General features: G+C 48.1%; 1 protein-coding gene across 2 annotated transcripts; it reads left to right on the forward strand.

Moving 5' to 3' along the window:
* The first annotated feature begins 95 nt into the window (after positions 1-95).
* LOC142930091 (mRNA export factor GLE1-like) lies at positions 96-13,287 on the forward strand. Of its 2 annotated transcripts, XM_076072123.1 has the most exons (14): positions 99-455; positions 4,352-4,481; positions 5,127-5,308; positions 5,931-5,985; positions 6,485-6,548; positions 7,808-7,923; positions 8,270-8,339; positions 8,531-8,673; positions 9,095-9,285; positions 9,408-9,537; positions 9,772-9,876; positions 10,022-10,104; positions 10,582-10,645; positions 12,088-13,287. In XM_076072123.1, the coding sequence occupies exons 1-14, from the start codon at positions 403-405 to the stop codon at positions 12,154-12,156; spliced, it is 1,455 nt and encodes a 484-aa protein (XP_075928238.1). In that variant the 5' UTR covers positions 99-402; the 3' UTR covers positions 12,157-13,287. The 2 variants fall into 2 exon arrangements, with proteins under 2 accessions (XP_075928239.1, XP_075928238.1); XM_076072124.1 differs by lacking the exon at positions 10,022-10,104 and having other exon boundaries at positions 96-455.
* The last annotated feature ends 1,944 nt before the right edge of the window (positions 13,288-15,231 follow it).

Genomic DNA, 15,231 nt, shown 5'->3' on the forward strand with positions numbered 1-15,231 from the left:
CGCGGGGCGTGGCCTGTGGGCGGCGCGGGGTGTGGCCTGTGGGCGGCGCGGGGCGTGGCCTGTGGGCGGCGCGGGGCGTGGCTAATGGGAGGCGCGGGGCGTGGCCTGTGGGCGTGACCTCACTCGACGTGGAGCTGGGGAGGTGGAAAGCAGCAGCGCGCCTACGTCCGCTCGATCCTCCTCCTCAATCTTGATCCTCCTCCTCCTCAATCTTGATCCTCCTCAATCTTGATCCTCCTCCTCAATCTTGATCCTCCTCCTCAATCTTGATCCTCCTCCTCCTCAATCTTGATCCTCCTCCTCCTCAATCTTGATCCTCCTCGTTGGCGATCTTCGTCGGTACCCAAAGGGCGATCGCCTCGACTCGCCCCTCGTGTCCCCGTGCGGACGAACGGTCCCGCCATGGGAGCGTGCTATTCCCGAACTCCGAAGCGCGAGCGTCTCAGCAAGAAGAGGTGAGTCGGACGTTAAAGCCCCACGCCGGGCTCCGTGTGAGTCGGACGCTAAAGCCCCACGCCGGGCTCCGTGTGAGTCGGACGCTAAAGCCCCACGCCGGGCTCCGTGTGAGTCGGACGCTAAAGCCCCGCAGTGTAAACACTGGGTGAGGGGTTGGTGACCATTGTTATAATCGTAGCCACAACTTATCCACGGTCTCGCGTCTTATTCAAGTCACTCTACTGCTGGATGAGGACCTCCCCACACCGTATGGGTCGTGGGGGTTATTTAACCATACTTCACCACTCTGGGCAGTGCGAGGTTGTCAAGGCGGGGGACAGCGATGGTGGAGTATGTAAGTGCAGTACAACGATGTGTTCAGCACAGTCCACCAATCACATTGTAGCCCCGCAGTCTCTAGCACCTGTTGTGATTTAGTGGTCGCCTATCCAAGCACTGATCGCGCCCATTCACAGTGACAACAAATACTGCCTCTGAGAACCCAAACTTTCATCAGCATTGGAGCAAGCAAGTCCTGTCTACTGGACAGTGTCTCATCACCAAAGTCGGGCTTGCTTGACCCAATACTGGTGACATACAAGGCCGTAATTATAATAAATATTGTGGGGGGGGGGGGGGGGGACGCATCCCCCCCAATATTCAAATATGCTCAAAATGTCCACCCCATTATATTGCTTTAAAATAGATTTCCGTTTATATGATTGTGGTTATGGTTGTACTTTAGAAATCACTAATCTCTGCCATTACATACAATGTAACAAGAAAAGGTAAAAAAAGAAAAACACAGAGCAATATAATACAATATACACCATTAGACATTATTGTTAATAAATAAATAATAACTAAATCCCATGTAAATTTTGATTTAAAGCTTTCGTGACTGCAGTAATTCATATTCTTAGTTTTTTCGGTAAAGTCACGTTGAAGAGAAACAACAAAATAACAAAATATATATAAAACAATAAAAAATTCTCACGACGTTTCGACCATAACTCAAACGGTCATCATCAGGTGTGTCGGTTTGCATAAATTTATTTTGAAAACGGCATATTTATTTATATATAAAAATAACGTTTGCGTCACGCGCAACGATGGCAGTTTGCCAGGACTAGTCCATCTATTTTTTGAAAAGAGGAGGGGGGAGACGAAATTAGTTTTTATGTATGCTGTCTGAAAGCCACTGTAAGCGTGAACAATCAATCAAGAACTGAAATGATTGATCAAATCTTTCCAATGATTGCTAAGATAGAATCCATCTTCTCGGTTGAAATTGTCTCTGTGTTTGTATATGTGGATAGCCTCATGAACGAATCTCTCATGGAAGCCAGATGGCTTACAAAGAACCTCCGTCTTGGAAAAGTCAATGGCATGTGAGCCTACTGAATTAGAACAATGATCTGCTACGGCCGAGGTGTTGGTCCTACCGTGTTTAAGGTCTGCTTTATGTTCACGAATGCGGTCCGAGATATGGCGTTTGGTTTCTCCAATGTAACTACTACCACAGAGGCAACTTAGTTTGTAGACACCAGGGTATTGTATGTCCGGAATCACATCTTTTACAGACGGAACCAGATCACGGATTTTATGTAATGTGTTGAAACGGACCTGGATCTTGTGTTTATTCAAGATTTTGGAGATCTTTTTTGTGATCCCAGCAATGTAGGGTAAAGTGATGGTTTTGAAAGGCTCCTCAAGAGGGTTCTTCTTCATGGTTTGAGTGATAGCTTTGCGGATTGTATAGTCGGAGTAACCATTAGCCCTAAGAGCTTGGTGTACGTGCTTGAGTTCACTGCTTATGTGTTCCTGGTCGGATATGCATTGGGCTCTATGATACAGAGTCTTGATGAGAGAATTCTTCTGTGATGGATGGTGGTGGGAATCCGGTTTCAGATAAGCATCCGTATGGGTAGCTTTCCTGTAGACAGAGTGGCTCATTGAACCATCAGGTCTCTTTTTAATTAGGACATCCAAAAAAGGTATCTTGCCATCTATTTCGACTTCCATGGTAAATCTGATGGCTGGGTGTATGGAATTGATGTGGTCGAAGAATTGGTCTAGAGCAGGCCGGCCATGTGGCCAGATGACAAAAGTGTCATCCACGTACCTCTTCCATAAGGTTGGGCGCAGAGTGGCAGTCTGGATGGCGTCAGTCTCAAATTTCTCCATGAAAATGTTAGCTATAACTGGAGAAAGGGGGGAGCCCATTGGGGTGCCCTCAGTTTGTAGAAAGTTCCATTCCAAGTGAAGTATGTATTGGTTAAACAGTGTCTCACCAGGGGGGGTACCTCAGTGTTTAGTCCTTGATGAACCAAGTCTTCAATGATTGCAATGGTGTCAGGTACAGGAACCTTGGTGAATAAGGAAACTACATCAAAACTGACAAGCAGGTCGTCTGGGGACAGGGAAATACCCTTGATTGTTGATACCAGGTGAGTAGAATTTTGTACCGCAGAGGTGGTCTTTCCAGTGAAAGGACGCAGGATTTCAGACAAAAAACGAGCTAGTTTGTAGGTGGGGGAGCTGATAGTAGAGACTATGGGACGAAGAGGTGTATCAACTTTATGTATTTTTGGTAAGCCGTATAATCTTGGTGGCCTGGCAGCAGAAGGTTTCAACGAAAACTGTTTAGATTGATCAATTAATGCGGTTGAATCAGAAATTATTTTGTTGGTTTGTGTGACGAGGCTGTTGGTGGGATCTCTTTTTATTTTTGTATAACTACCATCGTCGAGTAATTCTTTAATTTTGTTGTTGTATTCTATTTTATCCATGATAACAGTAGCATTGCCTTTGTCAGCTGAGAGAACTACAATATCATTCCTCTTTTTTAATTTATATAATTCAAAACGCTCATCTTTGCTGAGGTTGCTAGCTGGCATCTTAGCGTTTTTGAGGGTTGCAGCGATTTCAGATCTTGCTACGTCTGCAGCGATGTGACCCAGGCCCCTGAGAGCAACGTCTACTTGGGCAATTATATCATTAACTGGTATGTGTTTAGGTGTGACTGCAAAGTTTAGACCTTTAGCTAAAACGGATTTCAGACCATCGGAAATAGAACTGTTACTGCGATTAATTACGACTTTATTAACGTCTAACTTTTTGGTGTGTGGGTCCGGTCTTTTGTTGAAAAGGAGGACCAACACCTCGGCCGTAGCAGATCATTGTTCTAATTCAGTAGGCTCACATGCCATTGACTTTTCCAAGACGGAGGTTCTTTGTAAGCCATCTGGCTTCCATGAGAGATTCGTTCATGAGGCTATCCACATATACAAACACAGAGACAATTTCAACCGAGAAGATGGATTCTATCTTAGCAATCATTGGAAAGATTTGATCAATCATTTCAGTTCTTGATTGATTGTTCACGCTTACAGTGGCTTTCAGACAGCATACATAAAAACAAATTTCGTCTCCCCCCTCCTCTTTTCAAAAAATAGATGGACTAGTCCTGGCAAACAGCCAATCGTTGCGCGTGACGCAAACGTTATTTTTATATATAAATAAATAAATATGCCGTTTTCAAAATAAATTTATGCAAACCGACACACCTGATGATGACCGTTTGAGTTATGGTCGAAACGTCGTAAGAATTTTTTATTGTTTTATATATATTTTGTTATTTTGTTGTTTCTCTTCAACGTGACTTTACCGAAAAAACTAAGAATATAAATCCCATGTGTTAGTTAATTTTTTTAATATTTTAGGCAGGAAATTCGTTTCCAAATTTAGATTTTTTTCTGGGGGGGGGGATCCCCAGACCCCCTGGAAGATTTGGTCCCCCCCAATGTTGACTCCATGGCTACGGCTTTGGTGAAATGCCAGATGTTTTATGAGATTGAGATCCATTGCTTGGACGAACTCAATGCTGATATTAAAATCGAATCACTTATTGCAGGCATTGTAAGAAACACCGCTGCAGGCATAACCGTGTGAAGAATGGCCTTGATGACCACGCCGATGCATCCTCTCCCACCACGGCGTCACCGGTGGTGCAGGAAGGTGGTGCAGACACCTCATGTGGAAAGGTAATAATCATCATCATCACCGTCCCACACGAACACACAATCTCGTGCATTCAGCCACATGGTAACCAGCATAGAACACATCCACCACGGAGATGGAATTATAAAATAAGTTTATGTGCAGGTGCCAGCTAGACTCTTTTGCATTGTCGGACTGTGAGAGGATTATTTTGAATTTTCGGACTGTGAGAGGGAGTGACAGATTGGGGAGGCCTTCATCCAACATCAGATTAACTATGGCTGATGATTATATAAGTGACAATTGTTGAATGATTCCTCTGTCATCATATCATCACCAGCTATTTTCTATCCGCTCCCGATTGACGGCCCGACACACATCATCACCACCCATCACAGTCACGCAATGCCACAATGTATCCGACTCCTGCACGGGAACTGAACTCATTGATCCATCTCTGCGGTGGCCGTACTCTTTCCTTTTTGGCTGCCATTCAATTACCAATCCCGTCCATCAGTTCTCGCAATGTATTCTGCACAATCCCGTTTATCGGAACGGCCAATTGGATGGTTCAAACGTGACTTTATACGCGTCTTGGTGCACACTTTAGCTTGTGTTCCCCTACCACTGCACTGCACGTGTGCACTCTCTACCTGGTGCGTAAACCATGAACGTGATTCCCTCGACAGGAGGCGCCGGCAGAGGGCCGGGTCATTGTGCCGCTCTCCCCACTTGACATCACTGGACGACCATTGCCCCATGGGGATGGCGAGCCTCCCCACGCCTCCGCTGACAACCCCCTTCTCCTGGTCGAGGAGAAGGGACCCAGCGAGGAGGAGGCGGAGCGACGCGACAATGAGCCGGAAGTCAGGTAGGGAGGGGACTGCGAGATGCAGCGGTGGACACTGTGGTCTGGTTAGGGAGCACCGGTCGTCTGGACGGGCAGTTAGACAATTACTGTAGGTGTGAGGGAGTGTAAGTGTGAGGGAGTGTAGGTGTGAGGGAGTGTAGGTGTGAGGGAGTGTAGGTGTGAGGGAGTGTAAGTGTGAGCGAGTGTAAGTGTGAGGGAGTGTAAGTGTGAGGGAGTGTAGGTGTGAGCAAGTGTTATTGTGAGCAAGTGTAAGTGTCAGGGAGTGTAGGTGTGAGGGAGTGTAGGTGTGAGGGAGTGTAAGTGTGAGGGAGTGTAAGTCTAAGGGAGTGTAAGTGTGAGCAAGTGTAAGTGTGAGCAAGTGTAAGTGTGAGGGAGTGTAGGTGTGAGGGAGTGTAGGTGTGAGGGAGTGTAGGTGTGAGGGAGTGTAGGTGTGAGTGAGTGTAAGTGTGAGGGAGTGTAGGTGTGAGGTAGTGTACGTGTGAGTCTTTGTGCAGGCTCATATATGAGTGTAAGTGTCAGCTAGAGCTCGTGTACACTGGTGTTGGTTCCAGCTAGCATAAGGGTACGCAGAATGACACTAGCGAACACTATTGTGATCATTTGTTGTTTTGTTTTTGTTCAGCTCTGAGAATGTTATCCTCGAGATCATCACTGAGGAGCGTTTCTCTGGAATCGCGGTAAGAGTCTTGGTGTAGCGAGTTTATAGTCTCAGCCTGGTCACCAATTGTCACGTAACATTTGTTTTGCCACTTGCTTTGGTAGTTCGGCACAGCAGTTTGCACGCTGCGCTGTGAACCCAGCCACCTCAGTTGGATTCCCAGCAAAGGCTAGATTAATTGGAGGGGGATATCAGGGAATACGGACTCTACGTTTGTAACGATGTTTCAAACGTGCGGCTTAGCCCGAACACGCAACCTTGACACCCATCCACACGACAATCAGGCATACCCTGCTGACGAGACTCAGATCATTAACACCGGCCCAGAGATTCCCTGATGGAAAACATTGGACCCACAGGCTCATAGTCCGATGAACTAAAATGTTAATTTCTTTATAGACTGTGAAACAGATACGCGTGCTTTTTCTTAAGTCGGAACATTCATCAGCTATGAGAATGCATTTGGCGGCACACCCTTATAAAATACAGCGTGGTCTGGTGCGGTTTGCTGTCTGCAGAACAGCGGTGATGGTGGCGAGGATGCACCGCGTCTGGCACGCGAGTGCGAGCCGCTGGAGCAAGGTGAGGCGTCGTTTCCTCTGTTATAACGGGTTGCGTGTGGATCCCCGGTTATAATGGACCGTGTGTGAGTCTTTGGTTATAAGGGGTCATGTGTGGGACCCTGGTAATTATGACCCATATGTGGAACCCTGGTTATAATGTGTGTTGTGTGGGTCCCTGGTTCTAACGGGCTGCGTGTGGAACCCTGGTTATAATGTGTGTTGTGTGGGTCTCTGGTTCTAATGGGCTGCGTGTGGAATCCTGGTTATAATGTGTGTTGTGTGGGTCCCTGGTTCTAACGGGCTGCGTGTGGAACCCTGGTTATAATGTGTGTTGTGTGGGTCCCTGGTTCTAACGGGCTGCGTGTGGAACCCTGGTTATAATGTGTGTTGTGTGGGTCTCTGGTTCTAACGGGCTGCGTGTGGAACCCTGGTTATAATGTGTGTTGTGTGGGTCCCTGGTTCTAACGGGCTGCGTGTGGAACCCTGGTTATAATGTGTGTTGTGTGGGTCCCTGATTCTAACGGGCTGTTTGTGGAACCCTGGTTATAATGTGTGTTGTGTGGGTCCCTGGTTCTAACGGGCTGCGTGTGGAACCCAGGTTATAATGTGTGTTGTGTGGGTCCCTGGTTCTAACGGGCTGTGTGTGGAACCCTGGTTACAATGTGTGTTGTGTGGGTCCCTGGTTCTAACGGGCTGTTTGTGGAACCCTGGTTATAATGTGTGTTGTGTGGGTCCCTGGTTCTAACGGGCTGCGTGTGGAACCCTGGTTATAATGTGTGTTGTGTGGGTCCCTGGTTCTAACGGGCTGCGTGTGGAACCCTGGTTATAATGTGTGTTGTGTGGGTCTCTGGTTCTAACGGGCTGCGTGTGGAACCCTGGTTATAATGTGTGTTGTGTGGGTTCCTGGTTCTAACGGGCTGCGTGTGGAACCCTGGTTATAATGTGTGTTGTGTGGGTCCCTGATTCTAACGGGCTGTTTGTGGAACCCTGGTTATAATGTGTGTTGTGTGGGTCCCTGGTTCTAACGGGCTGCGTGTGGAACCCAGGTTATAATGTGTGTTGTGTGGGTACCTGGTTCTAACGGGCTGTGTGTGGAACCCTGGTTACAATGTGTGTTGTGTGGGTCCCTGGTTCTAACGGGCTGTTTGTGGAACCCTGGTTATAATGTGTGTTGTGTGGGTCCCTGGTTCTAACGGGCTGCGTGTGGAACCCTGGTTATAATGTGTGTTGTGTGGGTCCCTGCTTCTAACGGGCTGTGTATTGCATTGATTGCCACAGCGGGTGGAGATTGGGCGGAGGGCAGCGTCCCGCAGCGCCGTCACCAAGAGCTGCAGCGCCACTTGGCGGAGACGGTGGAGAGACTGAAGGAGCTCAACGGCAACCAGGACCTGAAGGTATGCGGGGGGGGGGGGGGTCGTGAGTTCAAATGCCCGATTCTGACAACTACTGTATATTTGCAGTGTACGTATTCTCCTCATGGTTGCGTGGATTTTTCTCCAGGTCCTCCAGTTTTTCCCTTCACAATTAGAAACGCGTGTTTTTAGAGTATTTGGCTGCTATAAATATCCATGCGATATTTCACTTCGTGGAGCTAGCAGTTGTAGCCGAGTCTCTTCTGAAAAAGAGCTATATAGCTCAGTGGGCCTTACCTAGTAAAATAAAAAACAAATAGTTTTAGTGTCATAGTTTAGTTTTAATAGTGTGAGTGTACCTGTGTGTGTGTGTGTGTGCGATGGGCAGACCAAGGTCATGAAGTTCGAGCTGGCCAAGGCCTCGTCAATGCCCATCAACCAGATCTCCAACACGTCTGGTGAGGGCCGTCCCCTCCCCTCTCTCGTGAAACGTCGAGTCTCAGCCTGCCCCAGCTCCCGCGGTGTAAACGCACAATCGGGCAGCTTGCGCGGCAGTCACTGTGTCACGACTGCCGTAGTGCAGCGCTGTTGTATAATACACGTCCCCCCGTTTTTACCCGTGCCCCCCCCAACGTGTCCTCGTGCGCAGGTTCTCACCTGCGCGTCATCACCGGCAAGCTGGACTTGCTGTTGAGCGGCACGGCCGTCGTGTCGGGCACGCGCTCCACCAGCGTGTCGGACCACCCGCAGGGCCTGCTCTACGTCCTGCACCGGGTGGCTGAGAGGCTCGTGGTACGTCGACAAGCCCCCTCGCAAAGCCCCCGCGTCTTGCCTCGCAGTCAAATGCACCTCGCATGCACGCACCTCCACGGCACCACCGTCGTCATCGCCATCATCCACCGACATCTGCATTTCACCTTCGCCTGTGTGCTCGCTGCTAGGATCAGTTCACTTGAATGTGTGTTCATTTATTCTCACGGTTCATTCATCGATGCTTCTTATACCAGAAAGCCACAATGCGTCTCATCAAGAATGTTTTTTTTCAGCGGGGCTCCTCTTGCAATGTTTGTGAAGTTCATAATTGCCCGTTTAATTGGGAAAGATAAATGAGATAGGTTATTTATGACAAACTAAATAAGTACAGCAAATTGGTTGTCTTCGGTTCCGGTTTCTTCACCTCACCCTCTCTCCCCCTGCGTCTCTGCCACTACAGAAGCAGAGCGAGGAGGAGGTGGGGTGGAACCACGCGGCGGTGTTCCCCATCGCGGCTGTCACCGTGGAACTGTGGCACCGCCACCCAGCCCTCGGGGAGCTCCTGCTTGCTCACCTGCTCAGCAAGTGCCCCTACATGGGCCCCGTCTTCCCTCGTCCCACGCCTGGGCAGAGCCAGGAGGACGCTTTCAGGTGAGGGCACTAGGGACCTGGCTTGGGGGGCGGTGGTAGTTGGGGGGTGAGGAGTGAGCGGTGAGAGCTGTGCGTGCGTGTGGCGTGTGCTTGACGCCCGTGTCTCCCCCCATCACCCGCAGGATCCTCGGTTACCGCTTCGAGGATGGGAGAGTAGAGAACGAAGACTTGTTTCTCCAGAGAATGTCGGGCATGGCGCGCATGTACGCGGCCATCATCTCCGCGCCCGTGCCCCCCTCCAGTGGCAACAAGGTAGCACCGCCAATCCGGGGTCACGATCTCCATCAAGAATCGGATCTCACTCTCTCCGTCACGTACAGTTTGGTTCGCTCTGCTAGTGTACGTGTAACATTGTTTGCATGCGATCTGCTTAAATCGTAAGCCACTGGCTCTGTGTAGCGCAAGTACGATAATGGGATTTTAAATTGACGAATCTCTCCCACACCTGCCACCCTACCCCACGCGTGCCGTGTGCGTGAATCGCAGAGCCACCCCCACGGCATGAGTCACGGCTGGACCTGGCTCATGCAGGTCCTGGATATGGAGCCCATGGCCAATGTCACCCCCACGGTGCTCTTCAGCTTTCTGGAGGTACGCACGAGAGCACACGGGCATGAGCACACAGCGCGTGCACAGGAACACACGGGTACACACACGGGAACACAGCGCACAAGCATTGTGATAGAGACGAGGCTGCCCTGTGACTTGTTCACATGCTCCTGGCGTGTGTGAGCAGGTGGCAGGTAATGCAATGGCGATTGCATACGGCGATCAGCTCTGGGAGCTGCTCGATGGGTTAAGGAAAGAATACATCCCAAGGTACCTCTCGTCCGGTGGCAGTCTCGTCTCCATCTCACCTTCACGAAGCCATTTATATTTGCACGTGTTCCTTGCATTGACGCCTGAAGTCGATTTGCTTTCTACTGTTTTTATGTTGTGGCAATAGACTGAATCACCTTGTCAAGTAACCAGCTAATATCAAAGTAACATTGCACTTGTACATACAGAAAGGTCCTTGCACCGCCATAATTTTCCCCTGCGGATCGTAAACTTTGGCTCTTGGAAGACTCTTGACCAGCCCAGTTTTCCACCCACAGCAATTGGTAGGGAGGCGGTAGCGATGCGATCGACGTGACTGTGAAGTCAGCTGTCGACAGCAGGCTCCCGTTACAGTGTGTCTCTGAACGAGCTTTAAGCTGTGGTTGGTGATGGTCACCGGTTAAGGACTGGAGCCGGAAGTTTGTAAGAATCGATGGATGCACACCTAAACTCGCTGCGTCTCTTCTTGTCCTGCAGAATCGAGAAAGTATCCATCCCGCAGCAGATGGGAACTGTGGTCAGACTGAGGCTGTTCCTCGAGGTACCGGCTTTGACGACACAACTTTGACACACACACATTTATTCCAGTGCCATTGTCATAACCCGCACAGCAATGTGTGTAGCATTACCTTAAGTCATAACAGCCGCGGAAGGTGACATCACATAATGATATCTGAAGTCACTCAGTAGCTCCCTTTATCCATGCTCGCAGCAATCGCCATCCTTAGTGGGCACATTGCGAGCTGGTCAGGAGACGTCAGTACAGCAGCGGAGTGAACGTAACTGTGCAGAGCTGTGTTTTATCCGAATGTGTTGTGGCTTTTCCCCGGGTATTCTGGATTCTTCCCAATCGCCAAACTTGCCTTTACGGAATTCGCCAAACATCCCAATACAGGGCCATCCTGAAGTAGAGTGTTAACACTCAATGCGGCCAAAGTTACATTCATTAGGGGCATAGTTAGTACCATGTGTGTGGGTGTAATTATTGTCAAAGCATTTGTAAGTACATGTCAATGAAATCGTAAATATTAAGAGTTAGAAAATCCAAATTAGATGAAAATTTGAGTTGAACAAAGGTATTTTTTCGTGAAGTAATCTGTGCCCAGGATAATACCTTAAACTCGCTACACTTGAGACTCCGGTTTAATCACAGATGGCTGAAACCTCAATTCAAACCCAAGATCTGAGTGGTGCTGGCTTTGCACTCGAACACATAATTAGCCCCGTATTCACTTTGTCACTTAATGTAATTTTTTACGTGTCGGGAAGTTGGGAAACACTTCCCAGAAATAAATTAGTAATTCTCCTCTCATTCCGGCATGCGTACACACGAAGGGACGGTTAATAGTCAATTGCCTGAATCACCAGGTCTCCCCTTCACACAGGGTTTCTAGTACATCATCAGACATGTGCGGCAGTCCTACCCCAGGATTGTGTATAACTCACAAATGACATCATTCCCTACTGCATTACACCAGGGATGGTGGGTTAGGTAATTGGGATCATCTACCTCACACCTGAATGGGAGGAGCAGGAGGATGGGTTGAAAGGTGATTGGCCAGGAGGGTTGAAGGGGAAAGGCAGGGAAGGGTTGAGGGAAAAGCTCGATGGTGGATCGGGACATTTGCCAGGAAACTCTTAACGCGTGTGTCGGACTGTTCAATAAACATACAAATAGCACAACCAAGTACGCGTCTAGAACTTCTCCACAAAGTGCGCTTTGGGCTGAAAAAGCCTCTGACCGGCGTGCATCGCTTCCTGCACAAGAAACAGCAGCTACATTAAAATAACTTATTAAATATTCACCTTAACAGCACTCCAGACACCAGAGCGAGGCATTCTATTGGCACGCTGCCACTGGTTGGCCCTTCAAAACCCATGTGGAGCTGCTGGGCTGCCCGGACTCGAGTATCCACATTAATCCCTGTTTGTGTGTGTTGTGTTTGTGTGTGTTGTGTTTGTGTGTGTTGTGTTTGCCTGCAGGACTGTTTTGTTAATCGGGAGATTCCTTTGCCAAGCGGGCATCTCTCAGAAGAATTTTGGAAGGCTTAATAAGATCACCCTTCACACCTGTACATTATGTAAATATGTGTTTTATGCAAGTAACTCCCATAATACAGGTTTTCTAGGTTAGATCGCGTAAGTGTACAAATGTGTCGTTAACCCCGCCACCACCCGACACAGGCAATGAGTAAGGTTTGTCACGTAAACAGAATATGCCAATTCGTCACTAGTACAGTACGCCGCTTTGTTGGAGAGCAAAGCCACAACATTTACAATCTGTGTACGATGTTTCGCCAGTAATGACAATGAGCTTCTTCAGGCTGCAGCCAGATTTGTGGAGAAATCCTGTTTCGTTCCTTAACTAGAGGGGTAGTAGATGTGATGACAACACTTGTGTGTTCTTCTTGTGCCGTGGTGGGGGGGGAATTAATTAATGTAAATAATTAATGTATATAATTAATCTATATAAATAATGTATATAAATAATGCATATAAATAATGCATATAATTAATGTATATAATGAATATATATAATTAATGTATATAATTTATGTATTTAAATAATGTATCTAATTGCTGCTTTGTAAGCCAACCATCAAATAATAAAATGTTTAAATGCAGGTCAGCATGCTTCAATAGTGATTACCGTTGGTATGGCTATTTTAGTATACACAATCAGCAGCAGGTACAATAACAATGGCCTTGCATAATGCGCATGCATAATGTACATTGATTACCATATATATAACTCAAACGGCAACGGATACCCACAGTAATTTATATGCATTAATTCATCCCTCCCCCACTTCGCGCAAGAACGGCACACAAGTGATGTCATCACATCTACCCCTCTATTTAACAAAACAGGAGGATTTCTCCACCAATCTGGCTGTCACCTGATGAAGCTCGTTATTACTGGCGAAACGTCGTACTCAGATTGTAAATGTTGTGGCTTTGCTCACCAACACAGCAGTGTGCTCTACTAGTAACGAATTGGCACGTTCTGTTTACATTATAAACATTACTAATTGGCAGTGTCGGGTGGTGGCGGGTTTTTTGACACATATTTACGCGATCTAACAAAAAAAACCTGTATTATGGATGACGTCAGTCGCGAAAGCTTACGTGTTAAACAGTAAATCATTTATTCGTAAATGAAATAAAAACCCTGAATTGCTACATTGTGTCATGGTTGCTTGTATGCAATATCTACAGTGGTGTGTTCCTGGTGTGTAAACAGCAAAAAATAACTGCAAAACATGCACAAATACACACGAAGATGAATAGCAAAACAAAAACTCACTGGGCATGACACACCAACCGGGCCTTTATATGGGAAGAGACAGCGGCATTAACCACGATGTGTTCATCGTCATTTGCTGAAGGCTACCAAATGTTTGGATGGCTCAACCAGGACACATGGTGAATTGGTCGCCCCTCTATCTGTCCCCCTCCTACTTTACATAGCCATGCTTACACTAACAACCGTTAATATACTCTGCCCACTGATCATAGGCCTCACTAATCTATCAGCAACGCTGGAGGACCCAGAGAAAAATCTACGTGATCACCACACGGAGATAGAACACGCAAGCTCAAAATATACAACAGGCAACGCCAGGTTCCAGCACCGAACCCACGACATCCTCCATGCCAGGCGAGGGAGATAACGTCGCCTTCGCCACCGTTGATGCCATGGGTTGGGGTTACAGTGCACAGAACGTTACTAGGCCCAGACTCCAAGAACACAACAGCGGTCACGTCACACCTTTATCACTTTTTATTTCGGATTCTACGGATACAAAAGTTTCCATGCTTAAGATGACAATACTTTGCGTTGAGATGATACGCAGTGATATTTGCAGATACATTTTCGTCTATGTCACAAAAATGATTATAAAAACAAAAATAGTTTGGCTTCTTGTGGGGCAGAATCCCCCCCACCACCCCTCAGGCACGGCTTTGACACCGCACACCGCACGGATTTTTACAAAAACTGTTCCACCATCAGTCGTCATCGGCACCTATCGGCCACGAGCGCGCGTTCAGCACAAATCACAAAACGTCGGACGTGTCCGGCCCTGTCCGCCTGGCTATCCAGGCCCCAGTCGCTACCCAATACCAGAAACCACCACCCAGCAACAGCACCACCGTCACCACAACCAACAACAACTGCCGTAAGCCACCGTGACACGTTACGTGAACTGAGACCCACGTCTAACAGAGAGGGTCCTTGCCTATAAACATGATTTGAAGATTTCGTGACTGCAGGAATCCATACTCTTTGGTTCTTTCGGTCAAGTCACGTAGGTAGAAAAAATAATACTAGATCACGACGTTTCGATCGCCACAAGCAATCGTCTTCAGGTGGGAGAGAGAAACAGCCAACCACTCACAAGGTGCGACTCCTTCTTCCGAGATTTGAGGCACGGCAGCCTCAGCAGGGGTATCCCCACTTTCCCCCATGATGTTGTCTGGGTTGAGGGATTTCCCTTTCCCTAAGACCTCAGAAATGTTTAACAAACCTGCACACCTGTCCTTGGGGGTTAGAGATCGGATCACCTTTCTTTCCCGTAAGGATTGTGAATTCTGTGCCGTTGCAAGTTACTTTTTTGATGGAATTAAAGAGTGATTTGTAATCCCGGGGTCTAAGGCAGCTCCATCTTATCAGCAACCTGCGACCACGAGTAAGCCTCCTCATTTCGACGTGGGGACGCTGTAGACAGTGGGAGGGGGCGTTTCGTGTTTTCATGTCGACGTGGGACGCTGTAGACAGTGGGAGGGGGCATTTCGTGTTTTCTCAGCCAGCTAGAGAACCTCCTCCGTCAGCCAGGGTCTCTGGGGAAGTGTGGAACGCGTAACCAAAGCAGCCATTGCAGCTGCATGAGCCACAGGTCTAAAGCTCAACCATTCCCCCTGGGCATTAGGATGAGGGGGGGGAAGGATGCCAACCCCAGCTGCTGGCAATGATTAAATGATCGCTTGCAACTTGTACCAGCGAGCTGAGACCAGGCGACTGTGTCTTTGAATGGGGTCCGAGATGGTCAGCCACCACCGCAGTGGAACAATGGCGAGCGCATCGTACAGATGACGAGCTAACAGTCAGATACACTCCACGGTAGG

The sequence above is a fragment of the Petromyzon marinus genome, chromosome 36, assembly GCF_048934315.1.
Source record: "Petromyzon marinus isolate PM22_M1 ecotype Great Lakes invasive population chromosome 36, UKy_Petmar_22M1.pri1.0, whole genome shotgun sequence".
In the NCBI taxonomy this organism is placed as follows: domain Eukaryota; kingdom Metazoa; phylum Chordata; class Hyperoartia; order Petromyzontiformes; family Petromyzontidae; genus Petromyzon; species Petromyzon marinus.